At 43.6% G+C, this 18,407-nt stretch overlaps 1 protein-coding gene across 1 annotated transcript in view; it reads left to right on the top strand.

The window, feature by feature from the left end:
* The window catches only part of EML5 (EMAP like 5), a 301,798-nt gene that overhangs the window by 129,001 nt on the left and 154,390 nt on the right, over positions 1-18,407 (top strand). Inside the window, exons 12-13 of the mRNA XM_073349376.2 lie at positions 11,373-11,479; positions 11,891-12,009. Of these exons, the coding sequence (XP_073205477.1) occupies positions 11,373-11,479; positions 11,891-12,009 (226 nt within the window). The remainder of the gene's footprint in view (positions 1-11,372; positions 11,480-11,890; positions 12,010-18,407) is intronic.

Raw genomic sequence — 18,407 nt, 5'->3', positions numbered from 1 at the left:
TGGCTTCATTAGTAACATAGCATAGCACATCCCCCTGTTGGCACAGATGCCCCACTTGAATGTCTGTGGCAAAGGTAGCTTCCTCCAGATTAAACGTGTGCTGCAACACTGTAAAGGAGGAGGCATCTGTCTGGAATACGGTCAGTTGTTCCCGGGTGTGCATCAAGGGCAGGAAAACATTGGGTGTAATCCATGAAAAATTAAACACAACATAGAGATATTAACCATACTTTGCATAACCGCGGGCCAATGCACTGAAATTTTTTTGTGCCTCAGAATATAACAGCAAATCAAGGGACATCCTGGGATAGGTGGTCCTCCAAACACATGCAGAGGTATTGGTAAACACATGGGCCTTAGTGGGGGCATATCCCGATGCCTCCCCTTCCCAGCAGATGTGTTGACCTATCTCATAAAAGCGACGTGGCATTGCCTTTTCTCTACATATCATTTGAGGGGACTCCATAGGCCACAGCTGCCAAGTGTTGCCCTCTGCAATCCATATGTGCTGATAGAAGATGTAGTCAGCACATACCGCTTAGCCATGTCATTGGTGGGAGCCACCTCCCACACGTCGCGATGGACCACCCAATCCCAGATAATACGTGATGCCACATTCCTAGGATGCTAAGCTACAATTGCCCCCTCTGCCAATGGATAATTGACCTTTTCTTCCACCATGGTTAATTCTGAACAGTGGTAAAATTAACAAAGGAGGACAAAAGCGTCAGACACCCGAGGATTCCCATAGATATGTGCCACCATACATACATTGTATCACACTAACAAATTCTGAAGGCCTGAAGCAGCATGAGCGGTGCCACCGCTCCTGTTCAGGGTGTCCCTGGGCGCTCGTTATTACTGCCTTATCCTGTTAACAAAGCAAGAGCGAGAGAAAAAGAACAACATAAATGCGCCTATTGGGGATACCGAGGCACATATAAAAAAACTCCCTAAATTATTAGTCATCCTGTTTCAGCCTTGGCTTTCATCATGGATATTGTTGTTGGCCTGGTTTAGGAGGTTCTAACAACAATATTACATCCTGAGATCAGTAATTGCTATTGTTTGCCAAAGGGATTCCCATTCCACTTCCACTCCAGGCACCACAGGAGGAACAGGATTTGTCCCAATGGGATCCAGGGGAAGCTTGGGGCCACCCACCAGGTATTTTGCTGTGGTCCTGCTGTGTCTGTCCGGACTATGCACTGTCTCCAAGGCACCTCCCCTCCAGCCTCGCACCACACGGTGGCTCGCGCCCCATCAGTAGCTCGAGCCAGGGAGAGCCTTTGGAGGTATCTTCCCTGCTAATAATTACGATCATCCTTCGAATCCCATGGCCAGCTGGAAACCCGGATGTTCCAGGCAGATGGCTGGTCCACAACCGAGGCCCACGATGCCATGTCCAGAAACCTAGGGAGAAATATGTTTTGAATTGATTGGCATGCGCCCATTTTAATTTACCGGGTAGCTGTAGCTGGTACACTACTAGGGAGATGCGGTTCACAATGGAGTACAGACCCACTCACTTAATGTCCAGGGTGTGGGTTGCTTTCCCCAGTTTTTGCAACATTACCTTGTCTTTAATTTGCCATCCCCAGATGTCTTTAACGATGATCCCCTTTGTCAGGTTCCTTCCCCACTCTGAACTCTAGGGTACAGATGTGGGGACCCGCATGAAAGACCCCCTAAGCTTATTCTTACCAGCTTAGGTTAAAAACTTCCCCAATGTACAAACTTTGCCTTGTCCTTGAACAGTATGTTGCCGCCACTAAGCGTTTTAAACAAAGAACAGGGAAAGACACCACTTGGAAACGTCTTCTCCCCAAAATATCCCCCCAAGCCCCACACAACCCCTTTCCTGGGGAGGCTTGAGAATAATATCCTAACCAACTGATTACAAAATCATCAAAAATCCAAACCCCTGGATCTTGGAACAATAGAAAAATCAGTCAGGTTCTTAAAAGAAGGATTTTATTTAAAAAGAAAAGAAAAAAGAAAGGTAAAAATCATCTCTGTAAAATCAGGATGGAAAGTACTTTACAGGTATTCAGATTCAAAACACAGAGGATCCTCCTCTGGGCAAAACCTTAAAGTTACAGAAAACAGGAATAAACCTCCCTCTTATCACAGGGAAACTTCCCATAAAACAAAAGATAAACTAATCCGCCTTGCCTGGCTTACTTATACTGGTTGCAATATTGGAGACTTGGATTAGGATGGGTTGCAGAGGATGGATTTCTGTCTGGCCTCTCTCAGTCCCAAGAGAGAACAACCACGTAAACAAAGAGCACAAACAAAAAGCCTCCCCCCACCACAAGATTTGAAAGTATCTTGTCCCCTTATTGGTCCGTTGGGTCAGGTGCCAGCCAGGTTAGCTGAGCGTCTTAACCCTTTACAGGTTACAGGATGTTGCCTCTGGCCAGGAGGGATTTCATAGCACTGTATACAGAAAGGTGGTTACCCTTCCCTTTATATATGACATCCTTACACTTGGCCTTTTCCTTATCTAAAGCGGCCTCTACAGCTTCACGGTTTTCACATAGCTCCTTCCTCAACTGGGCAAAGCTGAGTCTTTTTTGGTTGTGGTAAACCGTAAATGTGACTATTGGTAAACACAGTACTTACATTACATTTACATTTGTCAACTAGCGTGTTGCTAACACTTCCGTCCTCCCAAAACACTTCTTCCCAGGAATTTACACATACACATTGCCCATTATACAGTACTTTGGTCTCATTATCCAATTCATCTCACATACAGGATCCTAGTGAAATGTCTTTACTACAGGGCTCTGGAGCAACAGGTAAGGACAAGCATACCCACTTTTGAGGAGTCCGCTCGGTACAACCTCTGGGGTCCAATTGCTTCCCTCCCTCTCTCCCCAGCCCACAGGCTCGAGGTCCAGGGTGGCCAGAAGGATCCCATGTGCAATATGGGGAGTGGGCTAACTTTCCATATCTTGGCCTCCAGAGCCTATTGGTGTGCGATTTTAACAACAATTTCTCCCAATTAAAAGGTCTGGTCTTACTATGCTAAAAACGTACTGCATCCATTTGTACTGACAAGTATCAAACAGCGATTTATTTATTTATTTATTGCTTTAGCACGTGTGTCAAAACCTTAGTATTTCCTGATGTTACCCAAAACATTTCGTTTTCCAAGGTGAACAAAGCAAGTATCTGCATTTCAGTACATCCCATAGCTATAGCAGTATGGTTTTTTTTTAATTTCCATTTGTTTCTGTATTTGGCTGTCCTGTAGCTGGGACAGGGAGCTTAATTTATTCTTAACCTCCATGTCTACAGTATTTATAATCCCTGCTCCAAAACCAGTTTTTCCTAATATGATGTCTGCTGCCTGAGGATGTTTCCTTGCAGCATTTGATACACAACAGTGCTAGCAGCAAGACAAACAACACAAGACAAAACATAGAACACAATTTCTATTGTGACAGTAGCTTCATGGTATTCTGGGTTGCTTTTCAGCTGGTATCAGCTTTTCCTGTTCTGCAGGACAAAAAACCCCATATTTCTACCCCTCTGGGGGTGGCAGATGATTGCTTAAAATATTCCTTTCTTTTACAAATATCCTTGCTGATTGCAGGAAAGACAGAGGAATTACGTCCATATTTTCTCGTTTGTTCTATAGGCAGGCCAGGTTTCAATGGCTTCTACTTTTATCAGTTAGGTAATTTCCATTAACACAGATACTTTCTGGCTTGCTTTTGGATTCAAAGCCATTAGCAGCTCAGAGACTGTCTTAAAAGGGACACAATCAACTTTCACCAGAGTTTTGATTACTTTTAACTCCTGCTTCCAAAACACACATTTAAAAAGGAAAACACAACCTATTGTGGTATATTTTTGCATTTCTTTTGCCCCTTTTACAATATACACTGGGGGAAAATGCACATTCCTCCCATAATTTAATTTCCATAACATTAGCCATATCAGTTTTTTCATAAGGTATAACTGTTTCTTTTGTGCTCACCGAATTTTTATGTACCCTTAGCAAAGTGACAGGTTGATTACCCAGAGCCACCTCAGCTCAGTGTGGGACAATGTCTTTCTCTCTTTTACTACAGCTCTTATCTGCTATTTTGTTACCAAAAAACAAATTCAAAATCTTTTCCCATTCTCCTGGTTTTCACTGCCCTACTGCAGCCACGACTTTGGTCTTTAAGGTCCAATAGAACCCCCTTATATTTTTTTAGCAAATTTGACTAAATTGTCCATAGTCAAATGATTTAAATCAGATTGTCTCTTTGCCTGGATTATTTACAGACATTTCTTTGGAAAAGGGCCCATTTTTCCTTCAGAGTGGCTGCAAAGAAACCAAGAATTTTCTTTCCTTTAACACTTTTCCTTTTTAACACTTTTACAGCGTTTAATTGCTTACCTCTGCAGAGGCTGGAGAGAATTAACCTCTCACTCTCTTTCCTTAAATCACTTGCTTATCTCCCAAAATGACACCTTCATCAACTCAGATTTTACCATTCCAAGTACTATTTCAGGGATCTGAATTTCCCGTGCCTGTACTTTCTGCTTTCCTTATTCCAATTTCTTCATCTGTTGCCTTCCTGCTTTTCTGGGCCCGATCCTTTTTTTCTCACTGCACCATCCCCTTTCCATGGACACAGGCTTCGTTTCATTACCAATTTAGCAAGGAAGGTGGGCTCCTTAATTAGCCCCCACCCTTCCTGGTCCCTTTCCTCTTCATAATCACCCCATGGGATGCTCTCCTCATAGTTGGGAGTGCTGTGCATACAACCTTCTCCTCCTTTACCTGCTGGACCTCTCCTCGGTCTTACTGAGGGCTGCTATAGGGGTGCAACAAGGTTCCGCCTGAAATTGAGGATCCTCACAAAGGGAGAGCTCAAAGCCCTCACAGGGGTCACCGAAATCATCCCCGGTGAGGCTTGCCACCTGGACTGAATGTACGGCCAACTGACGTTTTAACTGTACAATTTTCTTTTCATGGTGAGCACACTGCCGTTGTGGCAGATGCTGAGCACGAATGGTCAAATCTTTGACAAGCCCCTGAATGACTGGTACTTGCTTAGCCAGTGCTTCCAGACAGATGTGTTCTTCCCTTTCTGCCTGGAAGTTCTGTCTCAAAACCTGCAACTTGTCCTGGGCATAGGCTTGAGTTGCTGCCTGGTTAGTAATTTGCGCTTCCAATTGCTCAATTTCCACCAGCTGTCGGGTGCACACTGCTTCCCTTTTCCCCAACTCTTCTTTCTGTCTGATAACGTTTGATACCACATGGCTGCTGCAGTCCATATTAACCCCACAGCTGCACCTAGGTTTTTACCCTTCTGTGTTTCATACTCGGCATATAGGTCTAACAAACCCTGCCAAGTCTGCACTCTTTTCTGAAGCTCCGCCACAGAACCCCAGGGATTGTATCCCACCTTGGTGAGAGCCCTCTCCAGCGGGGAGAGGTCCTCACCCCCCTTTGAAAGAGGCAGCAGGGTCCCATCCCTCTTTGCTGCCTCCCCCATGGCTTGGGCATCAGGTCCACCTGCGTCCTGAGACGCCAGCTGACCGGGCAGCTGGACTACCTTGTCTGTGCTCCCTAATGTCCATTCGTCTGGCATTGAACCCGCCATTGATGCCATCGCCCACAGCTGCAGGACTCCTGAGTCCACAGCTGTACCCTTCTGTTTCCTGAACATGCTCTCACAAACCGTTGGTACCACTCTTAAGGTTTTTTTAAATCATTTGAGATTTCACGCTGCTCACGCCGGCATCAGAGCTTACAGTGCTCACCGCCCACACATGCTTGGAGTGGCTGGAGGAAGAGACACTAAGGCTCCCTCCGTATTACTCGGTCCGATCCCATCGAGGGTGCATATGCCCCTGCAAGTGCCCCTCTCGGGCAGAGCGAGAAACTCCAAAGCTCTCTTCTGCAAGTGCCCCTCTCGGGCGGAGCGAGAAGCTCCAAAGCTCTCCTCTGCAAGAGCCCCTCTCGGCTGGAGCGAGAGACTCCAAAGCTCTCCTCTTTCTACTCAGTCATACTACGACTGGGGGTGTACATGCCAGGGATTGTCCTTGTCACTTGGAGCGAGGATCTCTAAGTCCTCCTCTTGCCCGGTACTTCTACGACCAGGGGTAGACCCACCTCCACCCTTCCCCTGCCAACCGGGGTGGAGAGAGGAATGCTAAACCTCCCTCTGGTTTTCTGTCATGCTATGACTGAGGGTGGGGCTCACCTTTAATCATAAAATCCCCAACATGCAATATCAACAGTGCCAGACAGAGCAAACATGAAATACCAACGGCAAAGCAGTTGGTGCACGCCACAGGCCCCCCCCCCCCCTCCGCAGTTCTCCACCAAAACTGTGACAGATTTTCGTTATCAATCTGCCTGGGATGTCAGTTGATCAGACTGATGCCGCAGGATCTTCGGGGAGGAGGTACAGAACACATCAAGTGTCTAAGTTTTTTAAATCTTTATTGATAAAATAATAAAATAACAGCAGAGAGTGCTGGGAACGTTCCCACGTCATTCAGGGGAAGAAAGAAAGCGTTAGTGCCCCACGCCCTAACCCACTTTTATACACACGCACTACCCGAGATTGGCCAGGCCTGGATGTAACATCAGAAGAAGAGGGGGGAAGGGTGGATGGGAGTGGTGTCCTGGGCCCAGGTCATCCGAGGATCTACTGTTGATCTCCGAGTTGCTCCAGTCTTGGGCTTCTTGCGGGGGGGATTCCACTCAGGGACCTCTGCTTCTGGTGCTCTTTGTGGCAGACCAAACCGGCTTGCTGTGGCCTCCTCGGTTTCCCAAAACATCCCGGCTCCAGAGACTTTGTTTTCCCTTCTATTGGCCTTCGCTGTCGCCATCTCATTTGCTCTCACTGTTCTCACTGCTATCTCTGCAGCTCTGCTCAACTTAGTTCTCTTCTTCTCACGGCTGGGCAGCTGTTGATTTCTCATCGAGCGTGTGACCTTGGGCCGGGGCCAGAGTCTTACCTTCACACGGAGCTAGCTGAAGGTTTGAGTTAACTCGTTCTTTGTTCTTCTTCTTTCTCCCCCGCTGGCCTCTCGTATTCTGCAAAGGAAACTTCCACTCTCCACTCTCACACCTTTGACCCTCCCCAAAATGCTTTGCAATGCTTGCAACAGTGTTAGCCACATACAATGCTGATCTGCCTTTCCCGGAGACTCCCTGAGGGAGGGGGCCATTGGGGTGTGACACTGTAAGTGCAAAGACAATATTGAAGATTTTTAAGCATCACCACTATAAACGTACCAGTATTATAATAGGGTTGCAAGGTGTACATTTTTTTTATTGGAAAGTCTGGTTGAAAAGGGAGCCTGGTAGTGTCCGGACACTAAAAGCCCAATTACCTGCAGTAACTGGTCACCACCACCGGGGAGGGGGGAGTGAGAAAAAGCCACAGCTTCTGCTGGAGTTTGGAGGAGCAGCAGAGCACTCTGGAATGGCTCTGACAGAGAGAGGTACCAGTGGCTCCCACATCCTGTGCCGAGCATGGCTCTCCCTGCCCTGTCCTGCCCCATTCACCTCTCCACCCCAGAGCATGGTTCTCTATGCTCTGTCCTGGCCCACTCACCCTTCCATCCCCAGAGTGTGGCTCTCCCTTCCCTGCCATGTCCCAGTCACCCTCCCACCTCTAGGGCGTGTCTCTCCCTCCTCCATCCTGCCGCACTCACCCTCCACCCCCAGAATGCAGCTCTTCCTTCCCCGTCCTGAACCACTCACCTCTCCACTCCCGGAGCATGGCTCTCCCTCCCCCATCCTTCCCCACTTACCTCTCCACCCCTGGAACGCAACTCTCCCTTCCCAGCACTGCCCCACTTATCCCTCCACCCCCAAAGCATGGCTCTCCCTTCCCTGCCCTGCCCCACTCACCTCTCCACCCCCGGAGCCCGGCTCTCCCTTACCTGCCCTGTCCCGATCACCCCCTGGAGCCCGGCTCTCTCTCTAGTGTCCTGCCCCAGTCACCCCTCAAGCCCTGCTCAGCTGGCAAGGGGAGGGTAGTGGAGAGAGCAGCAAGTAACAGTGGTGGGTGGGGCGGGGAAGAGGAGCAGGGGCTGGGGCCTCAAGGGGAAGAGGTGGAGCAAGGAGCAGGGCCTGGGGCAGGGCCTGTGCCTCTTAGGAAGAGGCAGTACAGGAGGTGGGAGAGATTCCAGTGCTCAGTGTCCGGTTTTCAGAAATTAGAAAGTTGGCCACTGTATTTGAAAATGAGTTATTTAAGTTACTTGAGGAAATGTGTAATAATATGCTTTCATTGAGCATGTTATCAGTGACATAAGATTTAAGATTCATATATTTAATTATTTAAATTCTAAAGCATTAACCCATGTGTTTGAGATTTCTCAATCAAGGCTCTCATTTTTAGAGTTGAAGCAAGCTATGGGCCCTTCAAGTATCCCATCTCTAACTTGCATAATTAGTGTTAAAGATCAGATTTAGATCTCAATCCTGCAAAGACACAAGTGCTTAACTTTACTCACAGTCCATGAAGTAAAACATGCGCCTAAGTCCTTGTGGGACTGAAGCTTTATTTATCTATGTCAACATTAATGCACAATATCAATGACTTTTATTTAACCGTTTTACGAGGGGTTTCTTTCTACATCTATAAACTAGACTAAATGGGACACGTCGAGAATTGAGTTGCAGTCTTGAGTCGAGAACTTTTTTGTCCCAAAAGCATGTTTGTTTAATTATTTTGCAAACAAATATAATATGGTATTGTATATAGTGTGTGATCTTGATACAAATCATGAATTTCCAGAAAATCATTCTTTTAATTAAATCAGGCTTTTATTTAAATTGCCTTGTTTTAATTCATTCTTACTTTGTAGTGGTATGTGGAAAAAGTGGATGTTTTATACTTATTCTTTTAATTAGAATTTCGTAATTGTTTAGTAACATTGTTTTTTGAGAATATTCTGTAAAGTTTTAGATCTAGCTGATGTCATTCCCACTTCTTATTGCGCAGGGCATATACAGAGGACAGTCTTCTCTGTCTCTCTCTCCCGACCCATTCATAGACCTGTCAGTTAATCTTCTAATAAATATTTTACAGTTCATGGTCCGAATCCACAAACTGTTATGCCCATGCCTATTATTATATATGTGAGTAGTCCCATTAAAGTCAATATAAGAGTATCTTAATTTTAAAGAGTTTTTGTTTTAAATTTTCAAAAGTTACTACTGATTTGGGGCAACTCAGTTTCTGAGTGATCAACTTGAGACCTTCAAAGACTGCCTGAGTTTCAAAGTGTAAGTGCTCAGTGATTATGAAAATTAGGCTTCTTTCAGGTGTCTCAAGATAGGAGCCTACAAGTTGAGGTATCCAAAATCAGCACTCACTTTTGAAAATGTAGGCCTTTATGCTTAAGACTAAAAGGTATTCATGGGTAGGAAAAAGTTGCTATTTGGAAGGGTATTGTGGCAAAACAATTGTAGTATATTGTGTTTTCCTCTAGAAATTTGTCCAATTCAAATAAAATACCTTAGTAATAGTGACACTGAAATAAATCAGTTTTTAAAAAACAATATTTTATTAGTTCATTCAATCTAGGTGCATCCTTCTCACATATGTATCTTTGATCCCTGTGCCTAGCAGTGTGATTTTGAGTATGGCTTTAGTATGGAGGCAGTATTTTCTGACTGATTAGCTCTTTCGGTCAGTGGGCAGAAATAAAATATTCATGCTGGTTTTGTTGGTTTTAATGGCAATTTTTTAGATTCTATTGATTGTTTACTTTTGCAGAGAAATCCAAAAAAGGAGTGATTAATATTTTCTTTTTTCCTCGCATTCTCACACTTGGGGACCCTACAAGGTTGCAACTAATTGTACGTACAGCTGTTAGGAAAAACAGTATGTACGTACAGCTGTTAGGAAAGACAAATGATATGCTTTTCTGGCAGTACCACCAATAATCAGATGACTTAAATGTGCACTTGATCAAACTCCATCTGATGGAGTCTGTCAGGCCTTTCTTGTCCCCCTGCTGGAGGCATCACCCTGAATACGTCCTTGCTCAGGCTGGGCTATCAACAAGGCACAGTCCTCCAGAGGTTTAGCAGGGCTAAGAGGAGACACTGACCAATCAAGAGCCAGCAGGCCAGTTAAGAAGGCTTGTTTGCTAATTCTCAGGGTCAGAACTGGGTGAGACTGGGACAGATGAGGAGATTTTCAGTGCTAGCCCAGAACCCCAGGGCCAGGTCAGGACCTTGCCTTCTAGCACGACAACTAAGTGCTTGCTTTTGAGGTTTTATTTGTTTATTTAAAGGTGCAGACAGTCAGATTCTGAATTTGCAATTATTTAACTCTGAGCTTATGGCACAGGCCACTCTGTTCCAACCATGCAGCCCTAACTTGTGGACTAAGGAAAGGGATACCTGCAACACTATGTTTGACCCCGCAGGTGGCACTGTGGGGCAGACCCCACCTGTGACACTCCGATACTGAGTTTGTGTTTTTACAATGCCTCATGGAAATAAGAATGGATGTGAATGAATTTATTAGAGCTCATTTGCAGTAAGACAGAAGTGAATCTAATAATATGGGGAAGGATCTAATGACACAAGCAGTTGCAAATGTAACATTAGTTTTCACCAATGAGTTTCAGAGTCTCAGGCACGTATCACCAGTTCACCAAGATCTGTAGTCTACATTTGAGTGTAATTCACTTTCTTTGTTATGATCCGTCAATGATCTAAGATCCATTTATGTGAAAGGGGCTTTCTGCTCCTGTACCACCACTGAAGTTTAAATCTGTTGGGTCATTCTCACTGTTGGCTCCAGAATTTAAACTTTATGTATCTGGTAACAACACATTGTCATTGGAGGACCCATGCCTCTGGAATCTGCTCCCAAAAGTAAATAAGATGCACTGGCTCCAATATTCAAAGGTGAATAAACTTGTATCTACAAAAAACTGCTTTTGTGCATACATATTATAGAATCAGAGAAATGTAGGGCTGGAAGGGACCACGAGAGGTCATCAGTAGGGGAAACTTAAGGTACAGACACATCTTGCCCGGGTTCACTTAGCAGGTCATTCACAGAGCCAAGAATGGAACCTAGGTCTTCTGTCTTCCAGTCAAGTTCCCAGTCCACTGGACCACACTGCCTGTGAAGTGAGTTTAATATGTGAAGCCTAGCTATCAAAAAGTAAGAAAAAAGCATGCAGTCCAAATTTGAAAGTACTGTTGTATTAGGAGAATTGATGATAATTTCAGATGATCTTTTCATGGTTTAGTAGCTCATGTTGTGGTAAATATCAGCAGTCAGGCATAAGTCAGAAGTGGTGTTGTATTTTTCTGAACCATGCGCTATTTTAATTAATTGTTTCCATCTACGTTTTGGTTTTCTTGATCACAGAAAGTCTGGTTGATTCTAACAGTGATGAATCAGATTCAGATCAATCTGATGTTCCAGAGCTAGACTCTGAAATTGAACAAGAGACTCAGATCACATACCGTCGACAGGTAAGACTTGAGTTTTACTGGCACAGGGACAAATCCTGAAATATTTCCCAAGGGTTTACTTGGTCCTTTCTCAAGAAAAGCGCTGAAGTCAATGGGAGTTTTACCTGAGTAAGGACTGAATAGAAATTGAGCAAGGATGTTAGGATTTAGCCCATTGCCAGTAGCTGACACATTGAAAGATAACAGAAAGCTCAGTGGCTGGATGTATTCACAACACTTCATATCATGCTGTATGGTTTGTAATTTAAAAAGAAATTGTATACCCAGTTGGCTACAGTCATTGCAAATGTCTGCAGTAATGTCATTGTGCCATTCTTGTGGAAAACTGAACTGATCTATAGGTTTATTTCTCAGATACTTGTTCTTCCTGAAAACATATTTGTTTATATATATGTGTACTCTTTCATAAAGGTTTACAAAGAAGATCTACCTCAGCTTAAAGAGCAATGCAAAGAAAAACGAAAAAGTGCAGCTTCTAAAAGAAGAGAGAGAGCTCCAGGGAACAGTATAAGATTACACTTTGTTCATGGGTATGAAAAATTGAGTTTTCTCTAAAAGCAGACTGGACAGATTCATTTTCTGTTATAAATTTGTGGCAACAAAAATAGAAATGTAAGATTTAAATATGTGATGAACCAACTGAAAATTATTAAGATCAGATGCTGTGTTTTAGACACTTTTTACAGACACACAAGTCTTTAAACTAAATATATATACAGCAGTGGTTTTGCTGCCCAGCTAGATTACACCATAAAATTCCTACTGGTAACTCAGTTGGTGTGTCATTATTTTATAGTGCTGTCTAAATATAAGACTTGAATGTCACCTAACCATATTTTTCTGCATCTGGGAATGAATCTCTCTTTCTCTGGCTTTACCAGGGGCTCTGTAGTTAAGACTGAGTTGAGTTTTCTACTTAAAGCAGGGTATCAGCCTCTTTGTTATCTAAGAAAAATATAGTGTGTCCTCCCCAAAATTCAGCACATACTCTTTGATTACAGAACTAATTTTTGGAGAATTTACAAGTAAATCTATTAATTTAGGAATTTAATTTAATTCAAAATTAGCCCTTTAAGAAACTTCATACCCATTTTCACATCTTTTTTGCTTCTAATAAACTCAGTAACTGAATAATACTTCATACTTTCCAGATTGTTAAAGCTCAGTGAAGTCTTGTACCTGGGCTATATTTTAATATTTTTTCAGGATTAATAGTACTTTTTCCCCATTAGTTTTCATAACTGAAAGTATTTCTATCAAGAGAAAGGAAGTGGAGGGAATTAAGGAAATATTACAGTTATTACATTAGAATAATAGGCAGAAATATAACTTCCTCCCTGTATTAAACAAAAGCTATGTAAAACTTTAAGGAAGTATATGGAAACCAACTAATATTGCACTTCCTACCAAACGATGACTCTGTGGCAGAATGGAGATCTGCTTTGTGAGGTTTGATAAATGCATATTACGAAGGTCATGATGGTAGTGTGCAAATTTTGTCAAATAAGAGTGATGCTCTCCACCGTCAACGCCACTAGACACCTTTCAGAGATTTCCTCTAGGGTTAGTTTCTGACATGATTTTTAAAAAGTGAACTTTGGGAAATTAAGGGAATTAATCAAGGAAGTCAACTGGACTGAACAGCTTAAGGACTCAAATGTGTAGGAGGCATGACATTTCTTCAAATCAGTTATTCAAAAATTATCTGAAATTGGCATTCCCAGCAAAGGAAAAAACTTCTAAGGAAAGTTGTGAACCAAGTTAGATGAATAACCACGTCAAAAAGGTTATTAGAAGTAAACAGAGACCCTATAGGAAATGGAAAAAGGGGTTGATCAGCAAAGAAAGCTACACTGTGGAGGTTAGAACATGTCAATGAAATTTGCTACAAGTCAAACTGAATTAGCTCTTGCCAAGGAAATTAAAATAAATATTGAGGTTTCTTAGTTATATAAATAAAAAGAGAATAATGAAGGGTGTGGTTGGGCTGCTATGCAGTGTGGATGCGAAGGAGTTTAAAGGAAATCTAGGTATAGCCCCAAAACTAAATGAATACTTGACCTCAGTTATCAATAAGGATGCTAACATGGAACATGCGCATGAAGGCAATACAGCTGAAGGAAATGAGTGCTAAAAATGGAAATCACTACATCTAAGGTGGAAGGTTCATCATGGAATACAGAAAGAACTGTCACGTGGGTTTGCTAGTCTGGTAGCAAGGATGTTTAATAGTTCTTTATTTGCGAGTAGTGCCATTTGACTGGAGAATAGTTAATATGATATCTATATTTAAGAAAGGGAAAAGAAGTGATCTGGGAAATTACAATTCTGGTTGTCTTATCTCAGTAGTATGCAAGGCTTTAGAGCAAATTATTCAGGAAAGAATAATAAAATTAATGGTAAAGGGGGTGTAATGTAACATGGATTTACCAAAGGTAGATCATGCCAGACTACCTGATTTCCTTTTTTGAAAAAATAACTGATTTCTTAGATAAAGGAAATGCAGTAGGTCTAATATATTTGGACTTCAGTTCAAGAATTTGAAACAGTACCACATAGGAAATTATTTGTCAAATTAGAGAGGATGGGGATCAGTACTAGAATTGTAAGGTGGATAAGGAACTGGCTAACAGGGAAAACGCAGTAGGTTGTGCTGAAAGGTGAGGTATCAGACTGGTGAGAGGTTACTAGTAGAATACCTCAGGGATTGGTTTGCGGACCAGTGTTATTCAATTGTTTATTCATAACTTCTGGACAAGGCATTTACTGATATTGCCCATGTTTGAATAACAATATGTAACTTGAAACCTGGTGTTCGCAAACTTGGGATCATGTTGGCTCTTCAGCTTGTTCTAGATGCCAAGATAGCAGCAATCAGTTTTTGTAAATATTCATTTTATGAGGAGGTTATTTTTTTCTTTTGCAAGTGACTGTCACCACAACCCATACCTTGTCACCTCCATATAGCCTCACTTATGTATGTTATACTTGAAGCATTACTTGAAGATGACTTGGAAACTTCAGCTAGTTCAGAATGCAGCTGTCCATTTATTTTGTGGTGCTTTGTTTATGGTGCATATTGTACTTACACTCCACTCTATTCAGGGGACACCATCACAGGGCCTAATAACATCAGCCACACTATCAGAGGCTCGTTCACCTGCACATCCACCAATGTGATATATGCCATCATGTGCCAGCAATGCCCCTCTGCCATTTACATTGGTCAAACTGGACAGTCTCTATGTAAAAGAATAAATGGACACAAATCAGATGTCAAGAATTATAACATTCATAAACCAGTCGGAGAACACTTCAATCTCTCTGGTCACGCAATCACAGACATGAAGGTCGCTATCTTACAACAAAAAAACTTCAAATCCAGACTCCAGTGAGAAACTGCTGAATTGGAATTCATTTGCAAATTGGATACTATTAATTTAGGCTTAAATAGAGACTGGGAGTGGCTAAGTCATTATGCAAGGTAGCCTATTTCCCCTTGTTTTTTCCTAACCCCCCCCCCCCCCCCAGACATTCTGGTTAAACTTGGATTTAAACTTGGAGAGTGGTCAGTTTGGATGAGCCTATTGCCAGCAGGAGAGTGAGTTTGTGTGTGTGTGTGTGTGTGTTTCCGGGGGGGGGGGGGTGAGAAAACCTGGATTTGTGCTGGAAATGGCCCACCTTGATTATCATGCACATTGTAGGGAGAGTGGTCACTTTGGATAAGCTATTACCAGCAGGAGAGTGAGTTTGTGTGTGTGGTTTTTGGAGGGGGGTGAGGGAGTGAGAGAACCTGGATTTGTGCAGGAAATGGCCCACCTTGATTATCATACACATTGTGAAGAGAGTGGTCACTTTGGATGGGCTATTACCAGCAGGAGAGTGAGTTTGTGGGGGCGGGGGGGCGGAGGGTGAGAAAACCTGGATTTGTGCTGGAAATGGCTCAACTTGATGATCACTTTAGATAAGCTATTACCAGCAGGACAGTGGGGTGGGAGGAGGTATTGTTTCATGGTCTCTGTGTGTATATAATGTCTTCTGCAGTTTCCACGGTATGCATCCGATGAAGTGAGCTGTAGCTCACGAAAGTTCATGCTCAAATAAATTGGTTAGTCTCTAAGGTGCCACAAGTACTCCTTTTCTTTTTGCGAATACAGACTAACATGGCTGCTACTCTGAAATCTGTATGGCTGCTTTTCTTTAGTGGTCCCAAGGAGTCTCTCAGAATCCAGCTCATCCTTCTCTAGGTCAGAGAGTTGGGTTCTGGAGTTTCATCTTGATGTTTCTCCTGCTTGATTCCTTTGGCTTCATCTAGTCACTTCTAGACCACATTATCATTCATTAACTGTAAACCATGCATTGGAATTGTTTGTGTCAGAGTCTGACAAATAGATAGGAGACTCTGCTCTGGGTAGAATTGTTCCATTATTGAGTCTGATTCACCAAATCCTGGTTCAAATATCCAACCATCTCTAAACTGTTTTGCACTAGGACACCGTAGCGAAGCGGAGTGGCCTCCCTCTGACTCTGACGGGGAGGACTCCCAGCCCCGAGGTGGGCAGAGCCAGGCTGGTCCCATCGCTTGTGCTGGAAGCAGAGGGGTAGAACAAGAAGTATAAGAGGCAGAGCCTCCAGCTCTGTTGAGGGAGAGCCAGGGAAGGAGTTGGATGTTGCTGCCTTGTTGCTGGTCCCTGAACCAGCAACTGAGCTGTATCAACCCTTGCTTCTGAAGTAATACCTGGAAGAGCTGCCGCCAGGCAAATACCCCGAGAAGCTGTTGGAACTGCCGGTGGCGGAGTATCCCAAGGAGCCTGAGGGCCCATGGGTGATTAAGCCCTATGAACACGTATGGGTAGGAAGTGGCCCAGGGAAACCAGACATTAGTCCGGTTGTGTTGCTGAAACCATGGTCAGCGTGTTTTGACAGGATCCCCGCTGACTCAGTGGTGGGATTTCCCACCACTGTTAGGGTCCTAGGCTGGGACCTGGTGGTGTAGGGTGGGCCCGGGTCCCCCTACCCACTGCTGCCAATCCCACCCTGGGGTGGCAGGCTACCCACCTTGGGCCAAATGGTCTGCATTTGTTTGCAATCTGCCCAGCCAAGGAGGTGGGCCATAGACTTATTTTTCTTGGCCCTCTGAGAGGGCTTGAGCCTGACTGTTTACTGTTTACCTGCTTAGAGGGTGGAGCCTGACTTGCTTGCTGCCTGCTCCAACCAGACTGTTATTGCTCTGCCTGGCCCAGAGGGCCTGAGCCTGATTGTGGTGGTTGTCTGCCCAAGCCAGGGGGCTGTTCTAAAGGTTGCCAATTGTTCTGTCATGAGGGGCCAGCGCCCTAGACTCTTTACTGACTTACTGTCGTAATTCCCAGTTGATCAGCTCTCAGCTGCTAGGTGGTGTAGCGAGGCAAAGTGGCCTCCCTCTGACGCTGACAGAGAGGGACCACTCCAAGTCTCTGCAGACACTTTTTATTAATACTTATGTTTTATATATCTTGTAGCTGTAATTTTTTCTAATTCTTTTTCTTAAATTCCTGGGCCTTTTATGGTGACTTCAGTAACTTGGGGGGACCAAATAATGTTCTGCTTTCGTCTATCTTTAAACAGAAAGCAAAGTGAGGAGCAAGCGCTGGAGTCAGGGAGTTAAGGGTCTGCTGTGGGTTGTTCATGCACTGTCCAGTGGGCAGAGAAGTTTCCAAAGCTGGGCAGTGCTGACAGCACATCTCCACAGCATGAACATGTAGAGTCAGTATTCTCCAAGAACTATAGTGACTGCTGTTAAATAACCTCTCCTTGTTGGATCTACAGAAGATGTAAACTTGTTCGTGAAGTTATATAAGTTTCTTCACAAGTAATTGAGAGCAATGGATGCTCAAAACATAAATCAACATGTTGCTCTGAGTTGTATGCTTAAGTCTGCTTTTCAAAAGAACTTTACATATTTTCTGAATGTGCCTTTCCTGCTGCCTGTGAATAGTCACTTTACAGTGAGGCAGGTAGCCTCACTGTGTGTTATCTGTAATGAGTGTCAATTGTTCAAATAAGACAGATTACCTTCTGATGTTATAGAATACAAACTTAAATCATAATTACAGATAACTGTCATGGGAGTAAGCATGGAGATATTTAATGGAGAAGCTAACTTTTGGGAGACAAAAGCTGGAAATGCTGGTGCATCACTATTGGTAACTAGATCAGATAGCTACAACAGGATTAAGTTACAAATGTCCTTAAAGTTTAAAACAAGAAGCTTGTATTTGATCTGGAGCTGAATGAGTAGCCAGTGGAGGAAACTTAAAGAGGAGGTTGATTTGGTCAGAGTGACAAACCTCAAAGATTATTTCAGCAGCAGCATTCTAAATAGACTGGAGGAGTGTAGAAAAGTTGTAATAGGGAAGGCATGACATGTTGATAAAGGGATGTGAGTTTTCACTTTGTAGTCAGAGGAAAGGCTTGATATCAGAGATGCTGTCTAAGAAAAGGAGGCAAGATTTATAAATGGCTTGAATGTGTGGGTGCAATGAGAAGACCAAGTGAAAACTGACACCTGAATGACTGGGGTGATGATAGAATTGACCATGGTGTTAGAGAGTGGGAGCAGAGGAAGGACTTGGGGGGAAAGGCCAAGAGCTCAGTTTTGGTTACGTTGAGCTTAAGATGCCAACTTGACATCCACAAAGAGATGTCAGAAAGACAGACCAAGATACTACATTGGATGAAGGGAGATAACTTATCAATAGAGGGGTAGATTTGTGAATCATCAGCATAATGACGGTAGTAAAAACCATGCATGTGCACTTTGGTGGCTATTGCATACTTACCGAGCTAGATAAAGAGCAATGGAGCCAGCCTAAGCAAAGGAGTCAAAGTGGGTTTCTGGAATGAGAAAGTGAAGAGGGGAGGCATCCTTGAATAGGTGTCAGAAGGAGTT

The sequence above is a fragment of the Lepidochelys kempii genome, chromosome 6 (genome assembly GCF_965140285.1).
Source record: "Lepidochelys kempii isolate rLepKem1 chromosome 6, rLepKem1.hap1, whole genome shotgun sequence".
Classification (NCBI taxonomy): Eukaryota; Metazoa; Chordata; order Testudines; family Cheloniidae; genus Lepidochelys; species Lepidochelys kempii.
The sequence above is the reverse complement of the archived record's forward strand: the minus strand, read 5'-3'. Positions and strand labels throughout refer to the sequence as shown.